Here is a 24,060-nt window from a genome sequence, read left to right as displayed (position 1 = left end):
CTGTGAAAGACAGAAGAAACTGTAAAAACATCATGAAAATGTATACGGGAGAAAAAAAAAATACACAACTGCTTTTAGCTGGGAGTGCAAGGTGTGAAACCACCTATTTTCTGACTCAGTTTTTGTTCTAGGGCTACAGCTATTGGTTATTGTGGGTTATTATTATTATTAATGAGCAATAAGAAACATTCACAAGAGGAAAAAAACCTACTTCTTTGATTTGATCTGATCAGCAATAAATTTCTTCTGATGTCCACCGTGTCCAAAATGTCTGTGAGGAAATTCATCAGGGACAGGTGTTTGTGAGAGTCTACATTGTGTCACTGTGGTCCAAGACGATGTTCTTTTGTTTTTTTTTTGGGTTAAGCCCATCTTGTCTGGCAGGTTTTACAATCAGAATTATGATTTGAATGTGATGTTGTGCCAAACAGATTTGCTTTTCCAACATGAGCTCTGTAAGTTCTCTATAGGCTTCTCATGTTTGTGTTTCTTTTGTGTTTATTTATTCATTTCAATTACTTTTCTGTTATGATTCTGTTTTTAGATACATGTGTATGCCAAAGCTGACAGGGAGGGTGGAAAAGGGGACAAAAAGGGTGAGAAAATATAATAATAGATAAATATATTATAAAAATAAAATAACATGGTAGGTAACAAAAACTGAACCGTGACAGATATTGGCTGATGTATTTTTACTTATTTATCACAATCTAAAACACACACTTAGCATTTGACGGGGGTGCTGTGATGTCTGCCTTTTACTACCCAGCAAGCCTACTACCTTAGACCCCTGCTGCCCCAGATTTTCAACAAAAAGAACAATAGCACAACAGCGTTAATGATGACGATGCTGTCATAGTTTGACATGGAGCCTGTCTGATGTAGAGCAAAGAGTCGCAGTCGTCAACGAGACGTGAGCTCACGTGTAGTGAAAGACAACATTTTTTTGCCTTGCATAACAGCAGACCCAGTTCCTGTAATCACCATTAAAACCTTTACTAGGAAAAAGCTGGTGGGACTCTGTTCTGAAACCACCTGATCAACAAGTTTCAACATGAATAAAAGGAAACCTGGCCACTCCCGTCCACTGTTTTCTTCAGTAAAAATCTACAGTAGAGCTAAAATAAAACATGGAGATGAACTGTAAAGTCAGTTTGATATAATGTTTAAACCAGGAACCTTGCTGAAGGCTCTTAGCAGCTGTTCTACTTTGTATGGCAGCAATACCTGCAACAACCAGGGTGAGTCTAAAGGGTGGCATGGGGTTTGATCATATTTATTTCACGCTTTTAATAGGATTGTTTTTCTGGATTATACTAATATAAATATGTGCCAGTAACCCACTGAGCCACTGACCTAGTGCTGTTGGGTCAGACACTGAAATGCTTTCGACGCGAGTGGCGCCGACGCGAGTGGCAGCCATCCTAGTAGCTCCGTATGTTTCGTGTGTTTGAGTGCTGTTTTGGTTTACTTTCGCTTACTACTTACTTCGGATTATACATCCTAAGGAGTATTTTTTATTTTTTCCTATGGATATGGATCAGATATACTCTTCTGGCGATAGCAGACTTGTCTACACAAGGAAACAACTGCTCGCATTGCGGAAACACGCCAGCAACGTTCAAGCGACCATCCCGGAGGAACTGTGGCTTTTTCGCGGCTGTAGGGCAGGAGACAAAGTGAGGACGAGGCGACGGGAGAAGAAGTGGAGATTTAAGCCTGCAGTTCCATCGATGGTGATGGGGAACGTGAACTCACTGGCTAACAAAACTGACGAACTGGCTTCCCTGGTAAGAAATCAGAAACTGTACAGAGAATGTAGCTTAATATGCCTCACAGAGACGTGGCTAACTAGCTGCATCCCAACAGCTAACGTAGAGCTACCCGGCTTCAGTGTGGCTCGTTTGGACAGAGACATTAAACTTTCGGGCAAGAAGAAGGGAGGTGGATTGGTGATGTACATAAACAACAGATGGTGTAATCCCGGTCATGTTACAGTTAAGGAGACTGCATGCTGTAAGGACGTGGAGTTGCTTGCTGTCAGTCTCCGACCATATTATATGCCGAGAGAGTTTTCGCACGCCATTGTTGTCTGTGTTTACGTTCCGCCACGAGCACTACCGGACGTAGCGTGTGACATCATTATGTGTGCCTATGACAAGAGGCACACATATTACTATTCGTCGGATTTATTATTCTTATTATTATTATTATTATTATGTGTGCCTATGGAAAGAGGCACACATATTACTATTCGTCGGATTTATTATTCTTATTATGTGTGCCTATGCCAAGAGGCACACATATTACTATTCGTCGGATTTATTATTATTATTATTATTCTCCAGTTTCCGCCTGAAATTTTGCAGCGAATCTCGCCCCGCAGTTTTGAGACAAGCTTCATATATGTTACCTCATTTTGTGCGGCCGGATCTGGAATGGTGTGCTATGACTTTTGGTGTTTATGAATTTTATAGTTTTTTAAATATTAATATTTTAGTGAAAATTTTCCCGCGCTCCTCTGCCGAACAGTTTTGACATTAGGGTTACATATGTTAGATCATTTTGTGCGGCTGGAGCTGGACTATTATGTCATGACTTTTGGTGTTCATGACTTTTATAGTTTTTTAAATATTAATATTTTAGTGCAAATTTAGGCCAATTCATCTTTTGGCGCCAAATAAACAGACTTCATTTGTGGTGTGTTGGCTCTCTCTAGTGGTATGCCGGGAGTGGTACAGCCTGTCTACCCTTATTTGGATTACCGTAATGATGACAATTTCAACGGTGCGCACAGCGTCGCTGCTTTCAGGAGCCATTGGAATTTTTAAGGTTGCGCAAATCATTCAAAAGTTACGGTAATGCTTGGTGGAAAACTCAATATCCCACAATTCATAGCACGCCTCTACAGAGTGAACAATGGCGGCCACCACTTCGTTTTATATGTCTTTTATTCGTGTTTCTAGGTCACAAAATAAGCTTTTAAGATATTTTCAGGCGAGAATGTAGGTGTGTAAACTTCAAATATCTGCTTGTTTTATCAAGACATCCCATATTTAGCGACAGTGCTCTGACTACGTCGGTCCTGCCTGACAGCTAGCCGGCTACCTAGCTAGCTGCCGCACTTGGCTGCAAATGCACAGCGAGGGGACTCTCTCTCTCCTTTCACCTCCCCGGTCTCTCGCAAATGCTCGCACAGAATCGGAGTTACAGCTGGATGTGGAAAAAATAACTGAGTTGTTTGGTGGTGCTATAATGCGGAGCTACAACAGTGGGCAGCTATCCACCGGTGTATGACAGAAAGGACATGCCGCGACCACCGATCGACCTGTGTTTGCTAACGCAGAGGTCAATCGTGGATCAGGGAAAGCGAAGGCAGGAGCGTGAGGTGAACTGAATTTCAGGTAAGAAGTTATGACCTGCACTCTATTTGGGTCAGATATAAACCGAGTTTAGGTGTAGTTTATTTAGCAGCAGTTCTCTTATGTGTTGCTGATAGCCGGCTAGCTAGCTAGCGCCGCTAGCATAGTTAGCTAGCGCCGCTAGCAACCCTTCGTGAAAAAGCACCCAGGCTTGGCTTATATTGAGAGGGGGAGCGGGTGAAACTCGTGTCAGCACCCGGTCGCTCTCTATTTGGGTCAGATATAAACCGAGTTTAGGTGTAGTTTATTTAGCAGCAGTTGTCTTATGTGTTGCTGATAGCCGGCTAGCTAGCTAGCGCCGCTAGCATAGTTAGCTCGCGCCGCTAGCAACCCTTCGTGAAAAAGCACCCAGGCTTGGCTTATATTGAGGCGGGTGAAACTCGTGTCAGCACCCGGTCGCTCTCTATTTGGGTCAGATATAAACCGAGTTTAGGTGTAATTTATTTTCGTTGACCTTTTACAATCGTAATGCCACGGGAGTTTATATACAGCTATGTGCGCACTAAGTTACTGACGTTGGACTTTATTTTATTCATTAGGGTTAGTTCATAGAGTTGCCGTGCCGTACAAACGGAATCGTCCCACATTCAGAGAAAACATTATGATTTATTCTGTCGTTACGAAGCCTCCCCTGTCATTCTCTCGCGTGTTGAAACGTCAATCATGAAACTGATCAATGATCGGCTGTTCGCTCTTATTTATCGCGCTAAACAACAGCAGCACGTTTAAGCTTGATCAGCTGTTGTTAGAATTCTTTTGATTTTAATTTCTAGTATCAGCTGATGTTTGCTGGAGCATGAAGATGAAATCAGGAGATGTCCTTACTGAATCATCAGAGCTGAACTGGTGATGGAGAAACAGGTTTACACTTTAGGTGACATGAATGAGTTGAAGGGAAGTTATGAACTGTTTCTGAGAGAAATAAACACCAAGCTCCTTTTTTTATTTAGCTGACAGCTGGTAACTGTGCAGGGGCGGATCTAGCAAAGCTTTTGCCAGGGGGCCAGGTAGGGCATTAACAGAGAAAGGTGGACACAAAGATATACTTTTCTTTCTTACTCTCATACAGGGAGTGCAGAATTATTAGGCAAGTTGTATTTTTGAGGAATAATTTTATTATTGAACAACAACCATGTTCTCAATGAACCCAAAAAACACATTAATATCAAAGCTGAATGTTTTCGGAAGTAGTTTTTAGTTTGTGTTTAGTTTTAGCTATTTTAGGGGGATATCTGTGTGTGCAGGTGACTATTACTGTGCATAATTATTAGGCAACTTAACAAAAAAAAAATATATACCCATTTCAATGATTTATTTTTACCAGTGAAACCAATATAACATCTCCACATTCACAAATATACATTTCTGACATTCAAAAACAAAACAAAAACAAATCAGCGACCAATATAGCCACCTTTCTTTGCAAGGACGCTCAAAAGCCTGCCATCCATGGATTCTGTCAGTGTTTTGATCTGTTCACCATCAACATTGCGTGCAGCAGCAACCACAGCCTCCCAGACACTGTTCAGAGAGGTGTACTGTTTTCCCTCCTTGTAAATCTCACATTTGATGATGGACCACAGGTTCTCAATGGGGTTCAGATCAGGTGAACAAGGAGGCCATGTCATTAGTTTTTCTTCTTTTATACCCTTTCTTGCCAGCCACGCTGTGGAGTACTTGGACGCGTGTGATGGAGCATTGTCCTGCATGAAAATCATGTTTTTCTTGAAGGATGCAGACTTCTTCCTGTACCACTGCTTGAAGAAGGTGTCTTCCAGAAACTGGCAGTAGGACTGGGAGTTGAGCTTGACTCCATCCTCAACCCGAAAAGGCCCCACAAGCTCATCTTTGATGATACCAGCCCAAACCAGTACTCCACCTCCACCTTGCTGGCGTCTGAGTGGGACTGGAGCTCTCTGCCCTTTACCAATCCAGCCACGGGCCCATCCATCTGGCCCATCAAGACTCACTCTCATTTCATCAGTCCATAAAACCTTAGAAAAATCAGTCTTGAGATATTTCTTGGCCCAGTCTTGACGTTTCAGCTTGTGTGTCTTGTTCAGTGGTGGTCGTCTTTCAGCCTTTCTTACCTTGGCCATGTCTCTGAGTATTGCACACCTTGTGCTTTTGGGCACTCCAGTGATGTTGCAGCTCTGAAATATGGCCAAACTGGTGGCAAGTGGCATCTTGGCAGCTGCACGCTTGACTTTTCTCAGTTCATGGGCAGTTATTTTGCGCCTTGGTTTTTCCACACGCTTCTTGCGACCCTGTTGACTATTTTGAATGAAACGCTTGATTGTTCGATGATCACGCTTCAGAAGCTTTGCAATTTTAAGACTGCTGCATGCCTCTGCAAGATATCTCACTATTTTTGACTTTTCTGAGCCTGTCAAGCCCTTCTTTTGACCCATTTTGCCAAAGGAAAGGAAGTTGCCTAATAATTATGCACACCTGATATAGGGTGTTGATGTCATTAGACCATACCCCTTCTCATTACAGAGATGCACATCACCTAATATGCTTAATTGGTAGTAGGCTTTCGAGCCTATACAGCTTGGAGTAAGACAACATGCATGAAGGGGATGATGTGGACAAAATACTCATTTGCCTAATAATTCTGCACTCCCTGTATAAAATATTTAGCTTTTATTAAATAGTTATCTGAATCTTACAACCAAAGTTTGTATAATAATACACAAGATTGGCTGTAGACCATTGTTCATCATTCAGAACACTGTGTAAAAATAACAAAAAACAAAAAGTGAATGCAAAAGTGCATAAATATTTATTTTACGTGTTTGATATGTGTGGCGGGCGTGGTCTGCAGTGCCGCTGCAGCGGAGGTGGACCCACCTGAGGGGCATCTGCAATCACACCTCTCGGGCGTAGTCTGTGCTCTCTCGGCTGTTTTTTGGGTGTGTGTCGGGCTGTGAGTTGAAAAGCTACAGCTGGCTGGGAGGGTACACCAACCATGTGTGAAAAGTGGTCCATAACGTACTGGTTCAAAGTGTGTTCGTGCAAACATTGTCGGGGTCTGCCGTGGTACAGAGGGACTTCTGCTCATGAACCTGTGTGCACAGCGTCTGCAAATCGGGGCTGTACAAAGTGACCTCATCTTTACCCAAAACTGTAAGCTGTCATCTGTGAGGCGCGAGCGGTGTTTGTTTTACCATAATTCATGGTGGAAAATGGCTGCTCTTCTGAGTTTTGCTGTCTGTAGCCGTATGAATGGAAAACTACACAGATTAGCAGCGGCATAGGCACACATAAAATTTCTTCTGAAATTTTCGCTTTCTAGTTATTATTATTATTCTCCATCTTCCGCCTAAATTTCGGCACGTATCACGCCCCGCAGTTTTGAGACAAGCTTCATATATGTTACCTCATTTTGTGCGGCCGGATCTGGAATGGTGTGCTATGACTTTTGGTGTTTATGAATTTTATAGTTTTTAAATATTAATATTTTAGTGAAAATTTTCCCGCGCTCCTCTGCCGAACAGTTTGACATTAGGGTTACATATGTTAGATCATTTTGTGCGGCTGGAGGTGGACTATTATGTCATGACTTTTGGTGTTTATGACTTTTATAGTTTTTTAAATATTAATATTTTAGTGCAAATTTAGGCCAATTCATCTTTTGGCGCCAAATAAACAGACTTCATTTGTGGTGTGTTGGCGCCATCTTTGGTCCCATTGAAACAAATTTCAAACTTCATTTGTGGTGTGTTGGCTCTCTCTAGTGGTATGCCAGGAGTGGTACAGCCTGTCTACCCTTATTTGGATACCGTAATGACGACAATATCAATGGCGCGCGCACCCTCGCTGCTTTCAGGAACCATTGGAGGTTTTAAGGTTGCGCGAACCATTGAATAGTTACGGTAAACACAATGGCTTCTATGCTTGGTGGAAAACTCCATATCCCACAATTCATAGCACACCTCTGCCGAGTTAAACAATGGCGGCCACCACTTCGTTTTATATGTCTTTTATTAGTGTTTCTAGGTCACAAAATAAACTTTTAAGATATTTTCAGGCGAGAATGTAGGTGTGTAAACTTCAAATATGTGCTTGTTTTATCAAGACATCCCATATTAGCGACAATGCTCTGACGACCTCGGTCCTGCCTGACAGCTAGCCGGCTACCTAGCTAGCTGCCGCACTTGGCTGCAAATGGACAGCGAGGGGACTCTCTCTCTCCTTTCACCTCCCCGGTCTCTCGCAAATGCTCGCACAGAATCGGAGTTACAGCTGGATGTGGAAAAAATAACTGAGTTGTTTGGTGGTGCTATAATGCGGAGCTACAACAGTGGGCAGCTATCCACCGGTGTATGACAGAAAGGACATGCCGCGACCGCTGATCGACCAGTGTTTGCTAACGCGGAGGTCAATCGTGGATCAGGGAAAGCGAAGGCAGGAGCGTGAGGTGAACTGAATTTCAGGTAAGAAGTTATGACCTGCACTCTATTTGGGTCAGATATAAACCGAGTTTAGGTGTAGTTTATTTAGCAGCAGTTCTCTTATGTGTTGCTGATAGCCGGCTAGCTAGCTAGCGCCGCTAGCATAGTTAGCTAGCACCGCTAGCGACCCTTCGTGAAAAAGCACCCAGGCTTGGCTTATATTGAGGCGGGTGAAACTCGTGTCAGCACCCGGTCGCTCGCCGACAGTATGTGTTTTAGCTGGACTTATTTTTCGTTTATATGGACCGATGATTTATTTATTTATTCATTTTAGTAACGGTATAAACAGTGAAAGGTGGTGGATTGGCCAGATGTAAACTTCAAATATCTGCTCGTGTTACCAAGACATCCCATATTAGCTCTGATGTTTTCGGTGCCTGCAAAGAGCTAGACAGGTAGCTAGCTAACCCGAGCTGGCTGTCTTTTTGACTCAGGGTCATAGCTGGACTTATTTTTCGTTTTTATGAGCCGATGAGGGTTTTTTTTTAGTAACGGTACAAACAGTGAAAGGCGGTGGATTGTCCAGATGCTGGTCGATGTGGAAAAAATAACTGAGTTGTTTGGTAGTCGCTGACGCGGAGCTACAACCGAGGGCAGCTATCCACCGGTGTGTGTCAGAAAGAACATGCGGGGAACGAGGCGGCGAGGCGACCGCCGATCGACCGGTGGTAGATCGTGGATCAGGGAAACCGAAGGCAGGAGAAGCAGGCGGCTGCCGGTCGGAGCGTGAGGTGAACTGAATTTCAGGTAAGAAGTTATGACCTGCACTCTATTTGGGTCAGATATAAACCGAGTTTAGGTGTAGTTTATTTTCGTTTTTTACAATCAGTTATAATAACTCGTACTGCGTGGTAGCTAGCACGATGGAGTTTCTATACAGCTGTGTGCGCGCTAAGTTACTGATGTTGAACTTTATGACAGCCTCCCCTGTCATTCTCTCGCCTGTTCAAACTTCAGTCATGAAACTGATCAATGATCGGCTTTTCTCTCTTGTTTGTTTATCGCGCTAAACAACAGCAGCACGTTTAAGCTTGATCAGCTGTTGTTAGAATTCATTTGATTTTAATTTCTAGTATCAGCTGATGTTTGCTGGAGCCACAGCTGTAGAAGCGGCTGGTCGAAACCAGGAGATGACCTTACTGAATCATCAGAGCTGAACTGGTGATGGAGAAACAGGTTTACCTTTTTTTCGGTGACATGAATGAGTTGAAGGGAAGTTATGAACTGTTTCTGAGAGAAATAAACACCAAGCTCCTTTTTTATTTAGCTGACAGCTGGTAACTGTGCAGGGGCGGATCTAGCAAAGCTTTTGCCAGGGGGCCAGGTAGGGCATTAACAGAGAAAGGTGGACACAAAGATATACTTTTCTTTCTTACTCTCATACAGGGAGTGCAGAATTATTAGGCAAGTTGTATTTTTGAGGAATAATTTTATTATTGAACAACAACCATGTTCTCAATGAACCCAAAAAACACATTAATATCAAAGCTGAATGTTTTCGGAAGTAGTTTTTAGTTTGTGTTTAGTTTTAGCTATTTTAGGGGGATATCTGTGTGTGCAGGTGACTATTACTGTGCATAATTATTAGGCAACTTAACAAAAAACAAATATATACCCATTTCAATTATTTATTTTTACCAGTGAAACCAATATAACATCTCCACATTCACAAATATACATTTCTGACATTCAAAAACAAAACAAAAACAAATCAGCGACCAATATAGCCACCTTTCTTTGCAAGGACACTCAAAAGCCTGCCATCCATGGATTCTGTCAGTGTTTTGATCTGTTCACCATCAACATTGCGTGCAGCAGCAACCACAGCCTCCCAGACACTGTTCAGAGAGGTGTACTGTTTTCCCTCCTTGTAAATCTCACATTTGATGATGGACCACAGGTTCTCAATGGGGTTCAGATCAGGTGAACAAGGAGGCCATGTCATTAGTTTTTCTTCTTTTAAACCCTTTCTTGCCAGCCACGCTGTGGAGTACTTGGACGCGTGTGATGGAGCATTGTCCTGCATGAAAATCATGTTTTCTTGAAGGATGCAGACTTCTTCCTGTACCACTGCTTGAAGAAGGTGTCTTCCAGAAACTTGCAGTAGGACTGGGAGTTGAGCTTGACGCCATCCTCAACCCGAAAAGGCCCCACAAGCTCACCTTTGATGATACCAGCCCAAACCAGTACTCCACCTCCACCTTGCTGGCGTCTGAGTGGGACTGGAGCTCTCTGCCCTTTACCAATCCAGCCACGGGCCCATCCATCTGGCCCATCAAGACTCACTCTCATTTCATCAGTCCATAAAACCTTAGAAAAATCAGTCTTGAGATATTTCTTGGCCCAGTCTTGACGTTTCAGCTTGTGTGTCTTGTTCAGTGGTGGTCGTCTTTCAGCCTTTCTTACCTTGGCCATGTCTCTGAGTATTGCACACCTTGTGCTTTTGGGCACTCCAGTGATGTTGCAGCTCTGAAATATGGCCAAACTGGTGGCAAGTGGCACCTTGGCAGCTGCACGCTTGACTTTTCTCAGTTCATGGGCAGTTATTTGCGCCTTGGTTTTTCCACACGCTTCTTGCGACCCTGTTGACTATTTTGAATGAAACGCTTGATTGTTCGATGATCACGCTTCAGAAGCTTTGCAATTTTAAGACTGCTGCATGCCTCTGCAAGATATCTCACTATTTTTGACTTTTCTGAGCCTGTCAAGTCCTTCTTTTGACCCATTTTGCCAAAGGAAAGGAAGTTGCCTAATAATTATGCACACCTGATATAGGGTGTTGATGTCATTAGACCATACCCCTTCTCATTACAGAGATGCACATCACCTAATATGCTTAATTGGTAGTAGGCTTTCGAGCCTATACAGCTTGGAGTAAGACAACATGCATGAAGGGATGATGTGGACAAAATACTCATTTGCCTAATAATTCTGCACTCCCTGTATAAAATATTTAGCTTTATTAAATAGTTATCTGAATCTTACAACCAAAGTTTGTATAATAATACACAAGATTGGCTGTAGACCATTGTTCATCATTCAGAACACTGTGTAAAAATAACAAAAACAAAAGTGAATGCAAAAGTGCATAAATATTTATTTTACGTGTTTGATATGTGTGGCGGGGCGTGGTCTGCAGTGCCGCTGCAGGGGAGGTGGACCCACCTGAGGGGCATCTGCAATCACACCTCTCGGGCGTAGTCTGTGCTCTCTCGGCTGTTTTTTGGGTGTGTGTCGGGCTCTGAGTTGAAAAGCTACAGCTGGCTGGGAGGGTACACCAACCATGTGTGAAAAGTGGTCCATAACGTACTGGTTCAAAGTGTGTTCGTGCAAACATTGTCGGGGTCTGCCGTGGTACAGAGGGACTTCTGCTTATGAACCTGTGTGCACAGCGTCTGCAAATCGGGGCTGTACAAAGTGACCTCATCTTTACCCAAAACTGTAAGCTGTCATCTGTGAGGCGCGAGCGGTGTTTGTTTTTACCATAATTCATGGTGGAGAATGGCTGCTCTTCTGAGTTTTGCTGTCTGTAGCCGTATGAATGGAAAACTACACAGATTAGCAGCGGCATAGGCACACATAAAATTTCTTCTGAAATTTTCGCTTTCTAGTTATGTGTGCCTATGCCAAGAGCACACATATTACTATTCGTCGGATTATTATTCTTATTATTATTATTCTCCATCTTCCGCCTAAATTTCGGCACGTATCACGCCCCGCAGTTTGAGACAAGCTTCATATATGTTACCTCATTTTGTGCGGCCAGATCTGGAATGGTGTGCTATGACTTTTGGTGTTTATGAATTTTATAGTTTTTAAATATTAATATTTTAGTGAAAATTTTCCCGCGCTCCTCTGCCAAACAGTTTTGACATTAGGATTACATATGTTAGATCATTTTGTGCGGCTGGAGCTGGACTATTATGTTGTGACTTTTGGTGTTTATGACTTTTATAGTTTTTTTAATATTAATATTTAGTACAAATTTAGGCCAATTCATCTTTTGGCGCCAAATAAACAGACTTCATTTGTGGTGTCTTGGCTCTCTCTAGTGGTATACCGGGAGTAGTACAGCCGAAAAGATTTATCCTTGTGTTGAAAACTCCATATCCCACAATTCATAGCACGCCTCTACAGAGTGAACAATGGCGGCCACCACTTCGTTTTATATGTCTTTTATTCATGTTTCTAGGTCACAAAATAAACTTTTAAGATATTTTCAGGCGAGAATGTAGGTGTGTAAACTTCAAATATCTGCTTGTTTTATCAAGACATCCCATATTTAGCGACAGTGCTCTGACGACGTTGGTCCTGCCTGACAGCTAGCCGGCTACCTAGCTAGCTGCCGCACTTGGCTGCAAATGGATAGCGAGGGGACTCTCTCTGTTATTTCACCTCCCCGGTCTCTCGCAAATGCTCGCACAGAATCGGAGTTACAGCTGGATGTGGAAAAAATAACTGAGTTGTTTGGTGGTGCTATAACGCGGAGCTACAACAGTGGGCAGCTATCCACCGGTGTATGACAGAAAGGACATGCTGCGACCGCCGATCGACCGGTGTTTGCTAACGCGGAGGTCAATCGTGGATCAGGGAAAGCGAAGGCAGGAGCGTGAGGTGAACTGAATTTCAGGTAAGAAGTTATGACCTGCACTCTATTTGGGTCAGATATAAACCGAGTTTAGGTGTAGTTTATTTAGCAGCAGTTCTCTTATGTGTTGCTGATAGCCGGCTAGCTAGCTAGCGCCGCTAGCATAGTTAGCTAGCACCGCTAGCGACCCTTCGTGAAAAAGCACCCAGGCTTGGCTTATATTGAGGCGGGTGAAACTCGTGTCAGCACCCGGTCGCTCGCCGACAGTATGTGTTTTAGCTGGACTTATTTTTCGTTTATATGGACCGATGATTTATTTATTTATTCATTTTAGTAACGGTATAAACAGTGAAAGGTGGTGGATTGGCCAGATGTAAACTTCAAATATCTGCTCGTGTTACCAAGACATCCCATATTAGCTCTGATGTTTTCGGTGCCTGCAAAGAGCTAGACAGGTAGCTAGCTAACCCGAGCTGGCTGTCTTTTTGACTCAGGGTCATAGCTGGACTTATTTTTCGTTTTTATGAGCCGATGAGGGTTTTTTTTAGTAACGGTACAAACAGTGAAAGGCGGTGGATTGTCCAGATGCTGGTCGATGTGGAAAAAATAACTGAGTGTTTGGTAGTCGCTGACGCGGAGCTACAACCGAGGGCAGCTATCCACCGGTGTGTGTCAGAAAGAACATGCGGGGAACGAGGCGGCGAGGCGACCGCCAATCGACCGGTGGTAGATCGTGGATCAGGGAAACCGAAGGCAGGAGAAGCAGGCGGCTGCCGGTCGGAGCGTGAGGTGAACTGAATTTCAGGTAAGAAGTTATGACCTGCACTCTATTTGGGTCAGATATAAACCGAGTTTAGGTGTAGTTTATTTTCGTTGTGCTGACTTTTTACAATCAGTTATAATAACTCGTACTGCGTGGTAGCTAGCACGATGGAGTTTCTATACAGCTGTGTGCGCGCTAAGTTACTGATGTTGAACTTTATGACAGCCTCCCCTGTCATTCTCTCGCCTGTTCAAACTTCAGTCATGAAACTGATCAATGATCGGCTTTTCTCTCTTGTTTGTTTATCGCGCTAAACAACAGCAGCACGTTTAAGCTTGATCAGCTGTTGTTAGAATTCATTTGATTTTAATTTCTAGTATCAGCTGATGTTTGCTGGAGCCACAGCTGTAGAAGCGGCTGGTCGAAACCAGGAGATGACCTTACTGAATCATCAGAGCTGAACTGGTGATGGAGAAACAGGTTTACCTTTTTTTAGGTGACATGAATGAGTTGAAGGGAAGTTATGAACTGTTTCTGAGAGAAATAAACACCAAGCTCCTTTTTTATTTAGCTGACAGCTGGTAACTGTGCAGGGGCGGATCTAGCAAAGCTTTTGCCAGGGGGCCAGGTAGGGCATTAACAGAGAAAGGTGGACACAAAGATATACTTTTCTTTCTTACTCTCATACAGGGAGTGCAGAATTATTAGGCAAGTTGTATTTTTGAGGAATAATTTATTATTGAACAACAACCATGTTCTCAATGAACCCAAAAAACACATTAATATCAAAGCTGAATGTTTCGGAAGTAGTTTTTAGTTTGTGTTTAGTTTTAGCTATTTTAGGGGATATCTGTGTGTGCAGGTGACTATTACTGTGCATAATTATTAGGCAACTTAACAAAAAACAAATATATACCCATTTCAATTATTTATTTTACCAGTGAAACCAATATAACATCTCCACATTCACAAATATACATTTCTGACATTCAAAAACAAAAACAAAACAAATCAGCGACCAATATAGCCACCTTTCTTTGCAAGGACACTCAAAAGCCTGCCATCCATGGATTCTGTCAGTGTTTTGATCTGTTCACCATCAACATTGCGTGCAGCAGCAACCACAGCCTCCCAGACACTGTTCAGAGAGGTGTACTGTTTTCCCTCCTTGTAAATCTCACATTTGATGATGGACCACAGGTTCTCAATGGGGTTCAGATCAGGTGAACAAGGAGGCCATGTCATTAGTTTTTCTTCTTTTATACCCTTTCTTGCCAGCCACGCTGTGGAGTACTTGGACGCGTGTGATGGAGCATTGTCCTGCATGAAAATCATGTTTTTCTTGAAGGATGCAGACTTCTTCCTGTACCACTGCTTGAAGAAGGTGTCTTCCAGAAACTTGCAGTAGGACTGGGAGTTGAGCTTGACGCCATCCTCAACCCGAAAAGGCCCCACAAGCTCACCTTTGATGATACCAGCCCAAACCAGTACTCCACCTCCACCTTGCTGGCGTCTGAGTGGGACTGGAGCTCTCTGCCCTTTACCAATCCAGCCACGGGCCCATCCATCTGGCCCATCAAGACTCACTCTCATTTCATCAGTCCATAAAACCTTAGAAAAATCAGTCTTGAGATATTTCTTGGCCCAGTCTTGACGTTTCAGCTTGTGTGTCTTGTTCAGTGGTGGTCGTCTTTCAGCCTTTCTTACCTTGGCCATGTCTCTGAGTATTGCACACCTTGTGCTTTTGGGCACTCCAGTGATGTTGCAGCTCTGAAATATGGCCAAACTGGTGGCAAGTGGCATCTTGGCAGCTGCACGCTTGACTTTTCTCAGTTCATGGGCAGTTATTTGCCCTTGGTTTTTCCATACGCTTCTGCGACCCTGTTGACTATTTTGAATGAAACGCTTGATTGTTCGATGATCACGCTTCAGAAGCTTTGCAATTTTAAGACTGCTGCATGCCTCTGCAAGATATCTCACTATTTTTGACTTTTCTGAGCCTGTCAAGTCCTTCTTTTGACCCATTTTGCCAAAGGAAAGGAAGTTGCCTAATAATTATGCACACCTGATATAGGGTGTTGATGTCATTAGACCATACCCCTTCTCATTACAGAGATGCACATCACCTAATATGCTTAATTGGTAGTAGGCTTTCGAGCCTATACAGCTTGGAGTAAGACAACATGCATGAAGGGGATGATGTGGACAAAATACTCATTTGCCTAATAATTCTGCACTCCCTGTATAAAATATTTAGCTTTTATTAAATAGTTATCTGAATCTTACAACCAAAGTTTGTATATAATACACAAGATTGGCTGTAGACCATTGTTCATCATTCAGAACACTGTGTAAAAATAACAAAAAACAAAAAGTGAATGCAAAAGTGCATAAATATTTATTTTACGTGTTTGATATGTGTGGCGGGGCGTGGTCTGCAGTGCCGCTGCAGGGGAGGTGGACCCACCTGAGGGGCATCTGCAATCACACCTCTCGGGCGTAGTCTGTGCTCTCTCGGCTGTTTTTTGGGTGTGTGTCGGGCTGTGAGTTGAAAAGCTACAGCTGGCTGGGAGGGTACACCAACCATGTGTGAAAAGTGGTCCATAACGTACTGGTTCAAAGTGTGTTCGTGCAAACATTGTCGGGGTCTGCCGTGGTACAGAGGGACTTCTGCTTATGAACCTGTGTGCACAGCGTCTGCAAATCGGGGCTGTACAAAGTGACCTCATCTTTACCCAAAACTGTAAGCTGTCATCTGTGAGGCGCGAGCGGTGTTTGTTTTTACCATAATTCATGGTGGAGAATGGCTGCTCTTCTGAGTTTTGCTGTCTGTAGCCGTATGAATGGAAAACTACACAGATTAGCAGCGGCATAGGCACACATAAATTTCTTCTGAAATTTTCGCTTTCTAGTTATTATTATTCTCCATCTTCCGCCTAAATTTCGGCACGTATCACGCCCCGCAGTTTTGAGAAAAGCTTCATATATGTTACCTCATTTTGTGCGGCTGGATCTGGAATGGTGTGCTATGACTTTTGGTGTTTATGACTATTATAGTTTTTAAAATATTAATATTTTAGTGAAAATTTTCCCGCGCTCCTCTGCCAAACAGTTTTGACAATAGGGGTACATATGTTACATCATTTTGTGCGGCTGGAGCTGGGCTAGTATGGTGTGACTTTTGGTGTTCATAACTTTTATAGTTTTTGAAATATTTAGATTTTAGTGCAACTTTAGGCCAATTTCTAGGCTCCTGAGAAAGATTCTGCTTTTGGCACCATAGAAACAGACTTCATTTGTGGTGGGTTGGCTCTCTCTAGTGGTATACCGGGAGTAGTACGGCCTAAAGGGTGCCATGCTTGGTGAAAACTACATATCCCACAATTCATAGCATGCCTCTACCGAGTCAAACAATGGCGGACACCACTTCGTTTTATATGTCTTTTATTCGTGTTTCTAGGTCACAAAATACACTTTTAAGATATTTTCAGGCGAGAATGTAGGTGTGTAAACTTCAAATATCTGCTCGTTTTATCAAGACATCCCATATTAGCGACAATTCTTTTAAGTGTTGCTGATAGCCGGCTAGCTAGCTAGCGCCGCTAGCTTAGCTAGCTAGCGCCCCTTCGTGAAAAACCACCCAGGCTTGGCTGATAGTGAGGTGGGTAAAATTTGTTTAATCGCCCGATCGCTCGGCAAGGGTCTGTGTCTTAGCTGGACTTATTTTTCGTTTATATGGGCCGATGATGCTGGTCGATGTGGAAAAAATAACTGAGTTGTTTGGTGGTGGAGCTACAACAGAGGGCAGCTACCCACCGGTGTGTGACAGAAAGGACATGCCGCCAACGAGACACATGAGGCCGGGCAGGCGATTGCTAACGCGGTGGTCAATCATGGATCAGGGAAAGCGAAGGCAGGAGCGTGAGGTGAACTGAATTTCAGGTAAGAAGTTATGACCTGCACTCTATTTGGGTCAGATATAAACCGAGTTTAGGTGTAGTTTATTTAGCAGCAGTTCTCTTACGTGTTGCTGATAGCCGGCTAGCTAGCTAGTGCCGCTAGCATAGTTAGCTAGCACCGCTAGCGACCCTTCGTGAAAAAGCACCCAGGCTTGGCTTATATTGAGGCGGGTGAAACTCGTGTCAGCACCCGGTCGCTCGCCGACAGTATGTGTTTTAGCTGGACTTATTTTTCGTTTATATGGACCGATGATTTATTTATTTATTCATTTTAGTAACGGTATAAACAGTGAAAGGTGGTGGATTGGCCAGATGTAAACTTCAAATATCTGCTCGTGTTACCAAGACATCCCATATTAGCTCTGATGTTTTCGGTGCCTGCAAAGAGCTAGACAGGTAGCTAGCTAACCCGAGCTGGCTGTCTTTTTGACTCAGGGTCATAGCTGGACTTATTTTTCGTTTTATGAGCCGATGAGGGGTTTTTTTTAGTAACGGTACAAACAGTGAAAGGCAGTGGATTGTCCAGATGCTGGTCGATGTGGAAAAAATAACTGAGTTGTTTGGTAGTCGCTGACGCGGAGCTACAACCGAGGGCAGCTATCCACCGGTGTGTGTCAGAAAGAACATGTGGGGAACGAGGCGGCGAGGCGACCGCCGATCAACCGGTGGTAGATCGTGGATCAGGGAAACCGAAGGCAGGAGAAGCAGGCGGCTGCCGGTCGGAGCGTGAGGTGAACTGAATTTCAGGTAAGAAGTTATGACCTGCACTCTATTTGGGTCAGATATAAACCGAGTTTAGGTGTAGTTTATTTTTGTTGTGCTGACTTTTTACAATCAGTTACAATAACTCGTACTGCGTTCTAGCTAGCACGACAGAGTTTCTATACAGCTGTGTGCGCATGGTGAACTTTATGACAGCCTCCCCTGTCATTCTCTCGCCTGTTGAAACTTCAGTCATGAAACTGATCAATGATCGGCGTTTCTCTCTTGTTTGTTTATCGCGCAAAACAACAGCAGCACCTTTAAGCTTGATCAGCTGTTGTTAGAATTCATTTGCTTTTAATTTCTGGTATCAGCTGATGTTTGCTGGAGCTACAGCTGTAAAAACGGCAGATGTCCTTACTGAATCATCAGAGCTGAACTGGTGATGGAGAAACAGGTTTACCCTTTAGGTGACATGAATAAGTTGAAGGGAAGTTATGAACTATTTTTGAGAGACAAATACAGGGAGTGCAGAATTATTAGGCAAGTTGTATTTTTGAGGAATAATTTTATTATTGAACAACAACCATGTTCTCAATGAACCCAAAAAACTCATTAATACCAAAGCTGAATGTTTTCGGAAGTAGTTTTTAGTTTGTGTTTAGTTTTAGCTATTTTAGGGGGATATCTGTGTGTGCAGGTGACTATTACTGTGCATAATTATTAGGCAACTTAACAAAAAACAAATATATACCCATTTCAATTATTTATTTTTACCAGTGAAACCAATATAACATCTCCACATTCACAAATATACATTTCTGACATTCAAAAACAAAACAAAAACAAATCAGCGACCAATATAGCCACCTTTCTTTGCAAGGACACTCAAAAGCCTGCCATCCATGGATTCTGTCAGTGTTTTGATCTGTTCACCATCAACATTGCGTGCAGCAGCAACCACAGCCTCCCAGACACTGTTCAGAGAGGTGTACTGTTTTCCCTCCTTGTAAATCTCACATTTGATGATGGACCACAGGTTCTCAATGGGGTTCAGATCAGGTGAACAAGGAGGCCATGTCATTAGTTTTTCTTCTTTTAAACCCTTTCTTGCCAGCCACGCTGTGGAGTACTTGGACGCGTGTGATGGAGCATTGTCCTGCATGAAAATCATGTTTTTCTTGAAGGATGCAGACTTCTTCCTGTACCACTGCTTGAAGAAGGTGTCTTCCAGAAACTTGCAGTAGGACTGGGAGTTGAGCTTGACTCCATCCTCAACCCGAAAAGGCCCCACAAGCTCACCTTTGATGATACCAGCCCAAACCAGTACTCCACCTCCACCTTGCAGGCGTCTGAGTGGGACTGGAGCTCTCTGCCCTTTACCAATCCAGCCACGGGCCCATCCATCTGGCCCATCAAGACTCACTCTCATTTCATAAGTCCATAAAACCTTAGAAAAATCAGTCTTGAGATATTTCTTGGCCCAGTCTTGACGTTTCAGCTTGTGTGTCTTGTTCAGTGGTGGTCGTCTTTCAGCCTTTCTTACCTTGGCCATGTCTCTGAGTATTGCACACCTTGTGCTTTTGGGCACTCCAGTGATGTTGCAGCTCTGAAATATGGCCAAACTGGTGGCAAGTGGCATCTTGGCAGCTGCACGCTTGACTTTTCTCAGTTCATGGGCAGTTATTTTGCGCCTTGGTTTTTCCACACGCTTCTTGCGACCCTGTTGACTATTTTGAATGAAACGCTTGATTGTCCGATGATCACGCTTCAGAAGCTTTGCAATTTTAAGACTGCTGCATCCCTCTGCAAGATATCTCACTATTTTTGACTTTTCTGAGCCTGTCAAGTCCTTCTTTTGACCCATTTTGCCAAAGGAAAGGAAGTTGCCTAATAATTATGCACACCTGATATAGGGTGTTGATGTCATTAGACCATACCCCTTCTCATTACAGAGATGCACATCACCTAATATGCTTAATTGGTAGTAGTCTTTCGAGCCTATACAGCTTGGAGTAAGACAACATGCATGAAGGGGATGATGTGGACAAAATACTCATTTGCCTAATAATTCTGCACTCCCTGTATAAAATATTTAGCTTTTATTAAATAGTTATCTGAATCTTACAACCAAAGTTTGTATAATAATACACAAGATTGGCTGTAGACCATTGTTCATCATTCAGAACACTGTGTAAAAATAACAAAAAACAAAAAGTGAATGCAAAAGTGCATAAATATTTATTTTACGTGTTTGATATGTGTGGCGGGGCGTGGTCTGCAGTGCCGCTGCAGGGGAGGTGGACCCACCTGAGGGGCATCTGCAATCACACCTCTCGGGCGTAGTCTGTGCTCTCTCGGCTGTTTTTTGGGTGTGTGTCGGGCTGTGAGTTGAAAAGCTACAGCTGGCTGGGAGGGTACACCAACCATGTGTGAAAAGTGGTCCATAACGTACTGGTTCAAAGTGTGTTCGTGCAAACATTGTCGGGGTCTGCCGTGGTACAGAGGGACTTCTGCTTATGAACCTGTGTGCACAGCGTCTGCAAATCGGGGCTGTACAAAGTGACCTCATCTTTACCCAAAACTGTAAGCTGTCATCTGTGAGGCGCGAGCGGTGTTTGTTTTTACCATAATTCATGGTGGAGAATGGCTGCTCTTCTGAGTTTTGCTGTCTGTAGCCGTATGAATGGAAAACTACACAGATTAGCAGCGGCATAGGCACACATAAAATTTCTTCTGAAATTTTCGCTTTCTAGTTCACTCTACAATTGCAAGGCTCCAAACTCAGCATACAGATGCTCTCTTTGCGATCTCTGGCGACTTCAACCACATAACACTGGATTCTACGCTAACGAACTTCTACCAGTTTGTTGATTGCCCGACTAGGAAAAACCGGACAATAGACCTCATGTATGCAAACGTGAGAGACGCATACAACGCCACCCCCCTACCACCACTAGGAAAATCGGATCACAACCTCATTCATCTACAGCCACTGTACATACCAAAAGTACAGAGGCTACCTTCTGCCACACGCACTTTCAGGAAGTGGACACCTGGAGCAGATGAGGCTTTGAGAGACTGCTTTGAGTCCACAGACTGGAGTGTATTACAGAATGGAGAAGATTTGGAAGAGGTCACACACTGTATGACCGACTACCTGAACTTTTGTATGGACGTTGTTGTCCCCACAAGAACTGTACGCTGCTTTCCAAACAACAAGCCTTGGATAACCAGCAATGTCAAGACCCTCCTGAATAGGAAAAAGATGGCGTTCAGGGAGGGGAACCAGGCAGAGCTGAGGCGCGTGCAGGGGGAACTCAAAGTCAGGCTGAAAGAGGCCAAGGAGGATTACAAGAAGAAGGTGGAAAAGAAGCTGCAGGAGAATAATATGAAGGAGGTCTGGGATGGAATGAAGACCATTACAGGCCTGGGGAAGAGGAGTAGCAGCTCTGTGGAGGGAGATTTGGACAGGGCAAACCAGCTAAACCACTTCTACAACAGGTTTGACTGCCCTGCTCAAGCCTCAATGGATGCGGCCTGTCCACCACCCCCGGACACTGTTTGCATAACTGCCCAATTTACACCTCCCCTCTCACTCTCAATGCAACACGTACCCCTCCCCCACCGGACCAATGGCAACCCCACACAGACACACTCCCCCTCCCTCTCCACCCCCCGCCTCCTCAGGGTGACCAAGACCAGGGTAACCCCTCACACCTGCCCCTCTCCCTCCCTCCCCCCCCTTCATCACGGCAGATCAAGTCAGGGGACAGTTGAAGAGACTCCATCCCAGGAAAGCAGCCGGGCCGGATGGACTGTGCCCAAGACTGCTTAAGGTCTGTGCTGCTGAACTGGGAGAGCCACTGGAGCACATCTTCAACCGGAGCCTGCACCTCGGGAGAGTCCCAACACTGTGGAAGACATCATGTCTCATACCTGTCCCTAAGAAACCACACCCAAGTGAGCTTAATGACTTCAGGCCAGTCGCGCTCACATCACACCTGATGAAGACCATGGAGAGACTGGTTCTGAGGATACTTAGGCCACAGGTGCGCCATGCACTAGACCCGCTGCAGTTTGCATATCAGGAGAAAGTGGGCGTCGACGATGCCATCTCATACCTCCTACACAGGACACACTCACATCTGGACAAGGGGAAAAGTACAGTGAGAATCATGTTCTTTGACTTCTCCAGTGCTTTTAACACCATCCACCCCCCCAGACTGAGTGATAAGCTCCTGCAGATGGGTGTGGATGCTCACCTAGTATCCTGGATTGGAGACTACCTGACTGAACGGCCACAGTTCGTCAGATTGAAGGACTGCCTCTCCGACACTGTCATCAGCAGCACCGGAGCTCCACAGGGAACAGTGCTCTCTCCAGTCCTGTTCACCCTGTACACTTCTGACTTCTGTTACAACACGGAGTCATGCCACATGCAGAAGTTTTCGGACGACACTGCAATTGTGGGCTGTATCAGGGACGGGCAAGAGGAGGAATACAGGAGCCTGGTGGAGGACTTTGTGCAATGGTGCAGACTCAACCACCTACAACTCAACACTGCTAAGACCAAGGAAATGGTGGTGGATTTCAGGAAGTCTAAGCATGCCCTGCTGCCAGTCACCATCGAGGGGGTCAATGTGGAGGTGGTGAACACATACAAGTACCTGGGAATACATCTAGACGATAAACTGGACTGGTCAGCCAACACTGCAGCAATCTACAAGAAGGGGCAGAGCAGGCTGTACTTCCTGAGGAGGCTGCGGTCCTTCAATGTCTGCAGCAAGCTCCTCAGGATGTTTTACCAGTCTGTTGTTGCCAGCGTCCTCTTCTATGCTGTGGCATGCTGGGGAGGAAGCACTAAGAAGAGGGATGCTGGGCGACTAGACAGGCTGGTAAGGAAAGCTGGCTCTGTTGTGGGAGCTGAACTGGAGTGTATCACTTCAGTATCAGACAAAAGGACTATGAACAAGATACTCAACATCCTGGACAATGACTGTCATCCACTCCACACCACTATCATACAGCAGAAGAGCTTGATCAGCTGGAGGCTGCGCTCCCTGACATGCGCAACAGACAGACTCAGGAAGTCATTTGTACCCAGGGCCATACGACTTTACAATGCTTCACTTAAGGGAAAAGGAGAGTTGGTCTTCTCTGCATAGTCTATCTGCACCGCCACCTTCTAATACATTCACAGGACTTATCTGCCCATATTGTGTATTGTACCTTATCCCTGCACTGCTGCTAGAACTCTTATACTACTATGTTTACTTGCACTAATGCTATTACTCTTATACTAGCCTACTGTTATTCTGTTTTATCTTATTTGCCAATATATTTATACTTGAACTGTTATATTACCATGCGTACACTTTATTCTGTTTTATCTTATTTGCCCATATATTTATATTTATACTAGAACTGTTATATTACCATGTTTACATTTTTTTTTTATTGTCCATATATGTCATTTTTGACCAATGATTGTATCTGACTTGCACTGATGCCATAATTCTTATACTACTGCTGGTTAGTTTTTATATTATTTGCCCATATATTTATATTAGAACTGTTAAATTACTGTGCTTACATTTTATTGTACATGTTGACATATGCACACATTTACTGTTGGTCACTAGATTTTAACCTTGCACTGTTGCACCATTGCATTATTATCCTGACACACACCTCAAACAGGACTGCATCCCCAGCACATTATACGCTTGGCTACTGCTGATTTAGACTGATTTAGATTTAGATTGATTTAGTAATGTTGTTTTGTTGATTGTTGTGTATCATCCTGGTACATTGTAGTGAATGCTGTGTGTGTGGTGTTCTTAAGCTGCTGGAACCTTGAATTTCCCCTTAGATAGATAGATACTTTATTAATCCCCATCTATCTATCTTACCATCAGAACGTCTGTTTTCTACAGGAGGAAGTGTTGCATTGAAGCACCGGACACACCTCAGTTCTGAGAATATGGATAGACTAGCTTATCATCATTGTAGTCATGCATTTTCATTAGAACATAGACTCGCATGCACAAAAACAAATATAGACACCAAGTTTACATCACCCAAGTTATATGATACTATCACAACTCGTTTGTTGCCTCCCACTAATGTAAGGAAAATTTCCATGATGTCAGAATAAAGGTTTTTA

The 24,060-nt window shown here is 43.8% G+C and overlaps 2 protein-coding genes across 5 annotated transcripts in view; one reads left to right on the top strand and one right to left on the bottom strand.

Moving 5' to 3' along the window:
• ppih (peptidylprolyl isomerase H (cyclophilin H)) overlaps nt 1-24,060 on the top strand; it is a 41,733-nt gene that overhangs the window by 5,847 nt on the left and 11,826 nt on the right. The window contains exon 1 of one of the 2 annotated variants that reach the window (XM_019350049.2): nt 1,079-1,241. The exons of the other annotated variant lie outside the window; for it this stretch is intronic. Within the exon in view, the coding sequence (XP_019205594.1) occupies nt 1,215-1,241 (27 nt within the window). The 5' untranslated portion in view covers nt 1,079-1,214. Of the gene's footprint in view, nt 1-1,078; nt 1,242-24,060 lie in introns of those variants that run through there. 2 annotated transcript variants of the gene reach the window in all.
• The window catches only part of si:dkeyp-100a1.6 (probable G-protein coupled receptor 160), a 30,157-nt gene that overhangs the window by 2,928 nt on the left and 3,169 nt on the right, over nt 1-24,060 (bottom strand). The window contains exon 2 of one of the 3 annotated variants that reach the window (XM_005478300.4): nt 212-563. The exons of the other annotated variants lie outside the window; for them this stretch is intronic. The gene's annotated coding sequence lies outside the window, so the exon portion shown is untranslated. The remainder of the gene's footprint in view (nt 1-211; nt 564-24,060) is intronic. 3 annotated transcript variants of the gene reach the window in all.

Source organism: Oreochromis niloticus, linkage group LG20, assembly GCF_001858045.2.
Source record: "Oreochromis niloticus isolate F11D_XX linkage group LG20, O_niloticus_UMD_NMBU, whole genome shotgun sequence".
Classification (NCBI taxonomy): Eukaryota; Metazoa; Chordata; class Actinopteri; order Cichliformes; family Cichlidae; genus Oreochromis; species Oreochromis niloticus.
This window is presented reverse-complemented; position numbering and strand designations above follow the sequence as displayed.